Source organism: Astatotilapia calliptera, chromosome 8 (assembly GCF_964374335.1).
Source record: "Astatotilapia calliptera chromosome 8, fAstCal68.1, whole genome shotgun sequence".
In the NCBI taxonomy this organism is placed as follows: Eukaryota; Metazoa; Chordata; class Actinopteri; order Cichliformes; family Cichlidae; genus Astatotilapia; species Astatotilapia calliptera.
The window spans coordinates 16,052,361-16,062,468 of record NC_137429.1 but is presented as its reverse complement, the minus strand read 5'-3'; the positions used below and the strand labels follow the sequence as shown (position 1 = coordinate 16,062,468).

General features: G+C 37.1%; 1 protein-coding gene and 1 long non-coding RNA gene across 7 annotated transcripts; one reads left to right on the top strand and one right to left on the bottom strand.

The window, feature by feature from the left end:
- The first annotated feature begins 251 nt into the window (after positions 1-251).
- Positions 252-2,939, top strand: LOC145430411 (uncharacterized). 2 transcript variants are annotated; one of them, XR_013910984.1, is made up of 4 exons: positions 341-359; positions 466-576; positions 1,123-1,289; positions 1,623-2,939. It is a non-coding gene; the product is annotated as an uncharacterized LOC145430411 (long non-coding RNA). The 2 variants fall into 2 exon arrangements; XR_013910983.1 differs by having other exon boundaries at positions 252-576.
- A 1,154-nt stretch (positions 2,940-4,093) lies between these two features.
- Positions 4,094-8,543, bottom strand: LOC113019331 (uncharacterized). 5 transcript variants are annotated; one of them, XM_026162959.2, is made up of 11 exons: positions 8,019-8,395; positions 7,581-7,613; positions 7,395-7,484; positions 6,937-7,074; positions 6,754-6,842; positions 6,539-6,641; positions 6,181-6,283; positions 6,049-6,101; positions 5,860-5,938; positions 4,788-4,973; positions 4,094-4,679 (listed from the first exon to the last, which is right to left on the bottom strand). In XM_026162959.2, the coding sequence occupies exons 5-10, from the start codon at positions 6,807-6,809 to the stop codon at positions 4,966-4,968; spliced, it is 402 nt and encodes a 133-aa protein (XP_026018744.1). In that variant the 5' UTR covers positions 6,810-6,842; positions 6,937-7,074; positions 7,395-7,484; positions 7,581-7,613; positions 8,019-8,395; the 3' UTR covers positions 4,094-4,679; positions 4,788-4,965. The 5 variants fall into 5 exon arrangements, 4 of the variants coding, with proteins under 4 accessions (XP_026018744.1, XP_080161241.1, XP_080161240.1 ...); XM_080305115.1 differs by having other exon boundaries at positions 4,829-4,973; XR_013910772.1 differs by lacking the exon at positions 4,094-4,679 and adding an exon at positions 8,414-8,543 and having other exon boundaries at positions 4,914-6,101; positions 8,019-8,104.
- Between the last annotated feature and the right edge of the window lie 1,565 nt (positions 8,544-10,108).

Below are 10,108 nucleotides of genomic sequence, written 5' to 3'. Positions count from 1 at the left end.
TCTTTTTTTCTGTAGAGCATTTATGGTTGACAAAGACTTTGCGGAAATAAATGCTTTGCAGAAGGTTTTTCCAGAGTCAGCTATCCTTCTATGCTGGTACCGTGTCTTGCAGGTAACGTTGTCTAAGATGCACCTGAAACACATTTTTACAACAGGGTCCTGTTGTTATGATTTGCCTCATTGTGATATTCACCTACTCAGGTTAATGAATATAAAGGGATAAAATGTTGAGTGACTTTGTCCATTCATTTAAGACCACAGTGCACTCATCTTCTGGTGGCTGCTTCCCAAAGCTCTTTTTGACATTTAAAAATATGTTTGCCTGGTTGATTTCTGTAATGCACAGGTCCTCTTGTCCAGTGAGTGACAAAGTTATTTTTGGACGTCAGCTTTCTTTTATGCTTTTTGTACAGCTGCTCCTCTGTCTCTCTCTCCAGATTAACTTTTTTTCTCTTACATTCACAGGCTGTTAATCGATGGCTTTCAAAATCAGAGTCCGGGGTCCATGGGCTTTCTAACACCCAAAAGAGAAATGAAATCATTTCTTTCTTTTGTAAGCTGAAAGCTTGCACATCTGTAAGTGTAATTTGTCTATTTCACATTTTGATTTCTTGATTACACTAAGAGCATAATAACTTTCAGTTGCTAAAAAAAGTTACAGAGAGATACAAAATAGATTTTTGAAACAATTTCTAAAACTGGCTTCTTAGCTTGCTTATCAAAACAAGTACTTAAGCTGTGCAGACCATCATTGTGTCACCCACTGTGCAGTAGAACTTGTGAGTGGGATTCTTTCACAGACAGATGCTGAAACCAAATATGCTTATAGGTTTAGTGTTCCTTCTTAGCCATTGTAAGGGAAGAAATAATTGCTTCTTAATACAAAAACACGACATATTATTAACTCATTCACTGCCATTGACATCTATAGCCGTCAATTGCAGTGAATGAGTCAATGGGTTTAACTCATTCACTGCCAATGGCTGGCAGTGAATGAGTTAATAACTTACAATTCTTAATGTTATTCAATAAAAGGAAAAGGGCTTCAATACATAATATTAAAGATTTCAATAGGTCTGTTAAATGGATTGAAATATATTCTGTTGCATCCAATTCTCTTAGGAGGACGACTTTAAAGCCACATCAGCAGAGTTCTGCCAGACATTTAAGCAATACCCTTTGGTGTGCCAGTATTTTCAGAAGCACTGGGAAGGCATTGGCCACATGTGGTGTGACTACGGCCGTCGCTTCAGTCACGCTCGTTCTGAAACAAACAATGTGATTGAAAGGTATGATTTATTATTTTGAACTCATTCGATTGTATTGCTGAAAAAAAGATATTATGCTTTAATCCAAGAGGCTAAACTGAGTAGGTTCTTCATGTCATTGCCAGAACAGGTTTTAGGCAAATCCTTTAAATTCTAGCAGCGTTTTTTATGTTATCACAACAAAAAACAGAGTAGGTGGATTTGCCTAAATCAGCTAAACCGGCACAGAGCATTCCTTTATAAAAGACGTGTGCAATAGGTATTCCAATTTTTTTTTAAATAATTTCAGTCTTGATTAAAACTTTAAATTCCTTCAATTACAGTTACTAATCATTTCAAATAACTGTTTTTCAGATTTTTCCACCGCCTGAAATACCAGTTTTTATCTGGCTACAAGAATAGGCGTCTGGATGATCTGATTGAAGTGCTCCTAGGGAAGGCCGACGACTACTTCTCAGTCATAAAAACCCTGCAAGATGTGGGCCGCATGAAAAACAGGTTTGCTGACACCTTGTCTCAAGTTTCAGACTCTGCTTCAAGACTGATGGAAAGTGGTTGGGCTCTTAAAATTACAGTCAAGAACAGCCATGGAGTTAATGCATATCAAGTCCCATCTGAGTCAAGAGAAGACATGGTGTATGATGTCTGCCCTGTTGAGTCCTACTGCAACTGTACATATGGCTTACGAGGACTTCTTTGCAAGCATCTAGTGTTAGTTGCAAAATTAGCAGAGGTTGACAATGACATCTATCCAAACATGGAAACAGACATTTCTAACTTGGCAAAAATTGCAGTGAAAGAAAGGCATTACTTTGTACACTGAGGACTTGAAAGTGATAAAAATGCCAAGTTTGTTTGGAAATCTGTGTCTTTTTGCATCGGCTGAAACACTTCAGTGCACTTGTTGTACGTTCTCTCACTATAACACATGTGCTTGCCTGAAGGTGGCTTGTAGCCATTTTAAACAAATGAAAAACTCTCTGAAAAGTCCTCTATCAACTTTAAATGACACTCCTGTAGTTGAAAACACAGACAAAAAATGCACAGAAGATGCGGTTGGAAAACTAAATGCTGTTTTAGACACAGTTAAACAGTGGGCATTCATTCCAGAGGGTATTACTGCAATGCTAGATGAACTGCATACAAATGTCTTAAAAACAAAACAAGAAGTAGGCAAAAGTATATGCCAGTACGAAATAAAGACGACAGATAATGCACGCAAAATTAGGCCATTGTATTCTAGCAAGAAACGTTCGGCCAGCATCGACATTCCAACAGTCTGAAAATGAATGTGAACAGTCGATAACCACTGAAAGAGAGACATCCTCTGGAGAAAATGAAAACCTTTTGGAATACAAAACAAAAAAGAGAAGAGTTAAAGCTAAGTATATGCACAAGTAGACTTTTGTGTGACATTTCAAAGGGACTGCATCCATTACTTCTGTTTATTGAAACCTAAAGCTGAATAGCTGTCTTAACTTTCTGCCAAGGAACAGATGAAAAGAAATTGTTTGCTCTCTCAAGCAGTTGTTATTTATGTGTGTTATTCATTACTTTGGCTTGGTTGCTGTTTTTGATACAAATTCATCTGTGCCCATTGTAATATTTTCATATGTTGCTATTTTTATATTGCTATGCATTATAAATAAAGGATTACTTATTATTATTAAAGGTCTGCATTTGTAATTGTTGGTATTATTTATAAAATATGCGCTCTTAAGTTTTTTGCTCCATAAAACGATACCTGTCACTTTTTGGACATAGAGTATCAGCTGTTGAGAATCCTGGCTCATACAAAATAGAAGTAAAAGGTTTCAACATCCAGCCTTTTTATGATTAAATACAAAGTGTAATAACAGAGTTATTGGGGTGTGATTTTGTTAATAGTTAGTCTTAAGTATAAGTTTATTGGTAATGATGAGTAAGAAAATATAGCCAGAATAATGGAATGAGACTAACACCTGACCTCACACTGAGATTTGGTATGAAGTGGCATGTTTGTGCTAATGCTGACATTGGGGCTCAGAGTTCCTGTGTGTATATATTTGTGAACGTTAACTTGGCTAATGTCCAAGGGTTTGACTGCTTTCCTGTTGGATTGTATCACAAAGAACAGGGATAAGAGCACCAGTGGCCGTGCACACCCTCATCTCTCTCCTTCACCCGATCATTAGTGTTGGAAACCGGCATTAGCTCAGAGTAGATTAGACTTCAGTATAGTGCAAGTGATTTGATTTTATGATTATTTGATTCAGTTTTTTCTGTGTTCAAGTTCAATTACTTTAATAAAATATGTTGAATTCAAACAAATAAATAAACAAATAAACTGTGGACATTACCCTTTTAAACCTTTCTGAAACAAGACAGGTAAAAACCAGTGTATAAAAGTTTACATAGGTATAAATAGCTCTAACACTTTACTTCAGCCTGGCGTCCACATATGTGGACATCACATTTTGGGTTATTTAGACCAAAATACTAAATCTTGATCAACAAGTGCCTGATATACAGTTACGAGGACATTATACTGCAACTGTTCTATCGAAATTTCAAATGAATGTCCTCATATGTGGCTCTCATTTTTCTCAGAAACAAAAATTAGGTAAAAAAACCCCCAAAAAAACAACAACCTGGTAATTCTTTCTTTTTACATTCATCGGGTTCCAATCGGCCCAAATATCAAAGAGAAATTAAAAATGCATGCCATGGAAGATTTCGGGTCTTAGGGGGTTAAAATGACCAGACCCCTCCGGCCTGTTTTCCAGGCCACTAAATTAAACCCAGTCAATTACCAATTGCACAGAATAAAAACCTACGAGGTCCACTAATAGTCCAAAAGTCCAAATCTTTAATAGAAAAGACAGGCAGAACTCAAACAAACAATAATCCAAACAAGGAGCATATATACACACTAGAAAGTAAATAATTACAAGTTATTAAATCAGACTAATTAAATACAGTAAAACTAATAAGGGAAGACGAGCACACGGGAAATAAAAATAACAGTGTAAACATACCAAAACTCAAAATAAAACAGGAAAGCTACTACAAACCGAGTGTGACACAATTACATTCATATTGAAACATATGTGATAATTTTCTTTCTTTGTAGCATTTTTAAGATATGTGTTAGAACAGTCATTATGCTGTTTGGATTAGGAACCAATCATTTTTGCCAAATAGTTAACACAAACTTAGAACAACAATGAACAATTTTCAAGATTCTGATTTACAGAACAAACAAAAGTCACAAAAGGTTTCATTATTTAAGAGACAAGATCAAGTTTTTCACACAGGAATGAAATGACAGAATCCAGTGCAGCGGGGCCAAAGGTGTGTGTCAGCAAACTGAAGGTTGAGGAATCAGTCAGCTCATGTTTAAGGTTGTGTTGGATTTTGAGAAGAGTCTGTCTGTTATTAGAAAGTAAGATTAACAATGTTACACCAATAACCCAAATACGGGGAAATGACAAATAATACCAAAAAAGATACAACTTTCATACTGTTTTACTAACTTACTTTGTCATATCAGCACTTGAATGGTCGATGCCTTTACAGACCATGTCTGTTGTGACATCGCAGGCCAATCTTCCGGCAAACCCGAGGGCCAGCCTCCTCTTCACTCAGAACACTAAACACTGTTACTTTAGTTTTGGCCTTCTTAGGCCTGTCAAGAATCATTGCGGGCAGTTTGGCTTTACGGCCCTAAAAAAGAAAAAGTGCAAACACCAAAAGAGCAGAGAGAGACACACGCACAAAGTTAAATGCTTTTGTTTACATGGTGTAATTGTGTATATGTTGCAGCAAATGCACAATTTCCAGCCACATTGTCACTTCATTGATACGAGTAACCCGGATTTATTTCAGGTGACATCAAAATCACGAAATGTATACCTACCCCAATCAAACCTCTGAAAACATGAACTGACATGTTCTCTGCGTTGATTCTGCGCTTGATCTCGTCTTCTGTTATTGTGTAGGTTTTCTTTTTTGAGCTTGGTACAGATAAGCGACCATGCACTCTGTAAACTGTACTAGTTCCTTCTGAATCAGTTTGGAATTCTGTATCTGCATCGATCCTACAACATCAGCAGCAGCAGCATTATCTGTACTCAGACTTGTGCCGTATACTTCTGCTTCTTTTGCGTTGTCTTCAGTCTGTGTACCTTCATCTCTGACTGTCAGTCTTCCTATCTCACTGTTACTTGTCGATTTGCTGCAGATGTTCTCTCCCTTAGGAACTTTTCCTTTGTCATTCGCTGCCTGATGCTTTCCCTGATGACATTCTTCACTGGCTACTTCTATTGCTCCTCCTGTATAGCCACCTACTATGCTGCACAACTCCTTTCCCTCTGCTGTGCTGCACTGTGCTGTTACATAAAGAAGAATGATATAAACAGCACTATATCAATTTAATTGTGAAGAGAAATCCCCACAATACGACACAGTTATGTCTAAAATAGTTTTGTGTAAAAACTGGATCTTGAAACGTCCACTTTAATTACACAGTCCTGGTGTGCAAAGGCAAAATTACAAAAAAAATTTTCACTTTAAACATTTTTGGACATTGTTTAGTTATATTGTGACTTACTCTCACAGAAGATACAGATGCCACAAACAGACTTTGAACAATGCATGTGCTTGTATGCACCACATTTCTGGCACTGCACCTGTGAATTAAAAAAAAAGAAAAAAGAAGAAGAAATAAACAAACAAAAAACAAATGAACAAAGTCCATTATATAAACAATCTATATGGCTAAGGACATGTCATAGTGTACCCGGTCTTTGGCTGCAATCACACACCAGCACTGACTGCACTTCCTAGTTCGATCTGCAAAATATAATTTGTTTAAGTACAAGTTACATTTTCCAATGTTAGAGAAAAAGAAAGCAGCTAATTTTATCTTTACCTATTGAGGAAAATAAGTAGTGGCAAAGTCGGGACCTGAGCTTTGTGATTTCAGTGTTGTACTCCTCCACTTGTGTTTTACCGTCAATGAGAGATTGGGCAAACTAATAATTGACGAAGAAGAAAAAAAAAAAAAGAACAAAAAGAATTAGATTAACAAAGAAATGTTTGTTTTTTTTTTTAAACCCCCCCCCCCCCGAGAAAAAAAAACAGAGCAACCAAAGCAAAGCATTACTGCTGAAATGGTTCAATCTACAAAAAAAATTGAGATTTTACCATCCTGCCTCTAAGGCTTTAAAAGCTGAATAGGCAAAAATGTAAACATTACTTATATAGGTTAAAGCTATAGTTTTCAGTACCATTATGACATGCACTCCACATGAGTTCCCATCCTGTTGATGTGGGTGGCTCACATGTGACAAGGTCCACTCTCCAGTGCAGCCTCTTGCTGAAGCAAATGAGCTGAGAGATCGCAGTTATTACAAATAAAAAGCATATAGAGAAATCAATAACCACGTTCGGTAATGATTTCAATTAAATTAAATATGTTATGTTAAATATGTTAATTAATTACCTCCAGTTTTTCGACACCGCACTTTTTCTGACCTCCGACTCGCCAAATGAATTCATTTAGACTATGGTCCTCTTGGGTATGTCACAAAACTGTTTTGTAAAAAGATGGATATGGTAGGCTTGGGCCTTGAGCTTTCCTAATGAGGGACACTGAAAAGTATCATGCAAAATCTGTGCAACTTACAAACAAGGTCCAGTGGCTGCCGTTTTCCAGACAGGCTCCAATCAATTTCTCAGATAAAGAATGTGACAAGTATGTTTTTCTGTCAAGAATGACACTGCAAAACTGCGAAAGCTTGTCAGGTGAGACTTGTAATTAATTCTGCAGATACACAAACATATAGAAAGTGTCATTTTTTGTTTACATTAATTAATTTCTATAGTGTGTACAAAACAAATCAAGACCACAGACTCAACACGCACCACTCAATTTTTGGTGTTCTTTATCAGTTGGCCAAGACAGAAATGTTTTAATCTGTGTGCATTGCTTTTGAGCAAGTCTTTACACAGAAAAGGTTTCAGAAAGGTATTTTTCAGGTTCTTCTGACAAGGCTTTAATTTTGGAAAATGCTGGTTTTTTTTATAGTGGCAACTTATAAACCCTTTGTGATAAGAACATAGTTACCACAGTCCAAGTCATACCTTCAAAAAGTATGCACTTTGTGCTCTTGTGGACCCATCCAAAATTTTTCCAGTGATTTGGCTTGGTATTGGATAAATGTGAGGGAAATTCTATAAAAATAACATAAATACACCTATGTTTTCAAATACATTACAAAAAACGTAAACATACTATGTCATTATGATCAAACAAGCTTTACAACATACCTCACACTGCAAATAGATTAGGCCATCTATTACCTTATAAAACAAATAAATAAATACATATAAAGAAAAACAGAACTAAGGAATACGATTCATTAAGTAAATTGTACAATAAAGTGTCTGTGAAGGTTCTCAGTCATCCAGGTCATCGTAGTCAAAGGAGCTTGCAAAGAAAAGCGTCTGGACTTCTTTAAGTTGCTTGAAGACGTTTCACCTCTCATCCGAGAAGCTTCTTCAGTTCTAAGGTCAAATGGTGGAGAGTCCCAGATATAAACCTAGTGGGAGTAACCCCCCACAGAGGGACAAAAGGACCCCCTGATGATCCTCTAATCGCCTGAGCCAAGGTGTGAAACTGGGCGTGGGTCCCAATAAAGTGTATTTAAAGCAGAATTTAACATTAGTTTTATGACAACATAAAAGGATTTTTATGTCAAGAAGTACCTCATCTGAAATGTTTGTCTGGTCAAACAGGGATTTCAAACTTGAAATACCAATAGAGTTTGGTCCAGCTACTCCCACAAGGTAATCTGTGAGAAAGCATATGCTGTAGTCAACAGATATCATTTTCTTTTTGCATGCTGCAACCATCATCCATTTCAGTCTTCTAGGAGCTTTGTCTGGTTGTAGTTCTTTTTTCTCCTCCTCTCCCCTCATCTATTAATTAAATTGTTTTCTGACCTTCCTAACTGTTTCCGACCTGTCTTCCCAATGTGATGTTTAAGCAATATATGTATGGTCAGAAGGGGGTGAAATTTTCATTGCAGTTGTACGTGTAACATTGCATGTGATAATAAAAGGCTTGATTGGTTGATTATTCAACATGAGCTGACATTTACCTGACATTGTGAAGGAGTCACAGTTTCTGTAAGGGTGTAAGAACATAACATGTGGATTTGTTACACTTCTTTTTCACAAGTTAATAACAATCAATAATTTTCATTCCATTATTAACAAGCTATCACACGATGTTCCTGGGACAACATTTACACGATGTTCCTGGGACAACATTTACACGATGTTCCTGGGACAACATTTACACGATGTTCCTGGGACAACATTTACACGATGTTCCTGGGACAACATCTACACGATGTCCCAGGGCAACTTCTACATGATGTCCCAGGGACAACATTTACGCGATGTCCCAGGGATAAGATAAGATAAGATAGAACTTTATTAATCCCTCGGGTGGGTTCCTCTGGGAAATTCGGTTTCCAAAAGCACAGCACCGACAGAAGTTACAGTTACAGAATGAGATATATATATATATATATACATACATACATATACATATATATACATACATACATACATATACAGAGACAAATATAAATAAAAATAAAATATACGAAGGGGATAAATAGAATAAATAGGAATAAAAAAAAAAATACAAGTGAATTGCACATTTCAAGTATTGAGGTCTATTTGCACCATTGACTATTTACAAAAGTATTGCACAAAGGTATTGCACAGTGAGGTGAAGAGGAATTTGAGAGAAATTTGTAAATTTCTGGATTACTGTTAATCTCCATAGAATCAAGAACTCATGTCCAGTTTCACAGCTATGGACCAGTTAATTATGTTTCCAGGTGATAGTTTGATTCATAGATTCAGCACACAACCATAAGTCTAGGCCTTTTAGTCCAGATTCTCTTCACTTGTGTTTGTAAAATGATCAGGGAAGCTACTGCAATTTTGCCTGACCCAACCCCCGGGCCACGAAACACCCAAAAAGTTGGGGAACGCTGGTCTAGAGAACACTGGTTAGCTAATGCTATCGTCAAGTAGCCTATCACTAGCAAACAAACAGCAAGCCAAGTGAGGAACATATGTATAATGCTTACCGTTTATTAAAGAAAAGCATCCTAAATTGACTTCAAATTCGGCGGACAGGCGAATGGACTTCAAATTCGGCGGACAGGCGGCGGTTTCTCGCTTCTTCACTTGTATTTCGAAATACTCGAAGGCGGGTATTTCGAAGTCGCAAAGGAATGACGTCACAAGAAGATGACTGGTCACTTGCAATGTTGAACCTGGAACAACATTAATTATGATGATGTGGGAACAACGCTGACACGAGGAAATCAGATCGTCCCTGATGCTGTCTGCGTACGGTGTCCATCTCCCACGCGTGTGATCATTAAAATCATCGTTTGACTCAACCCGGCCGGACCAGTGTTGTTATTTTGGTTTTTCCTCTTGTATCCATCCCCAATATTTGAATCCGTAACAGGTTAAAAAACATTTATTTGCTGAATTTATAAAAAATGCCAATGATGACAGTTTGACAGGGATAGAACAAAATATTTCCTTATTCCTCCAGAGCCCGGACCTCGACATTATTGAAGCAGTGTGGGATCATCTTGACAGAGAGCAGAAGTCAGCCAACATCCAAAGAAGAGCTTTTAATGTTCTTTGTGAGGGACCAAGCAGCCAAAGGAAAGAGGACACAGGCAAAAAAGTATCTTCAAAAAGGGTTTTCTTTATTTTAACCCTCAAAAAGTCCAAAATTAACAAAATTCAAAAACATA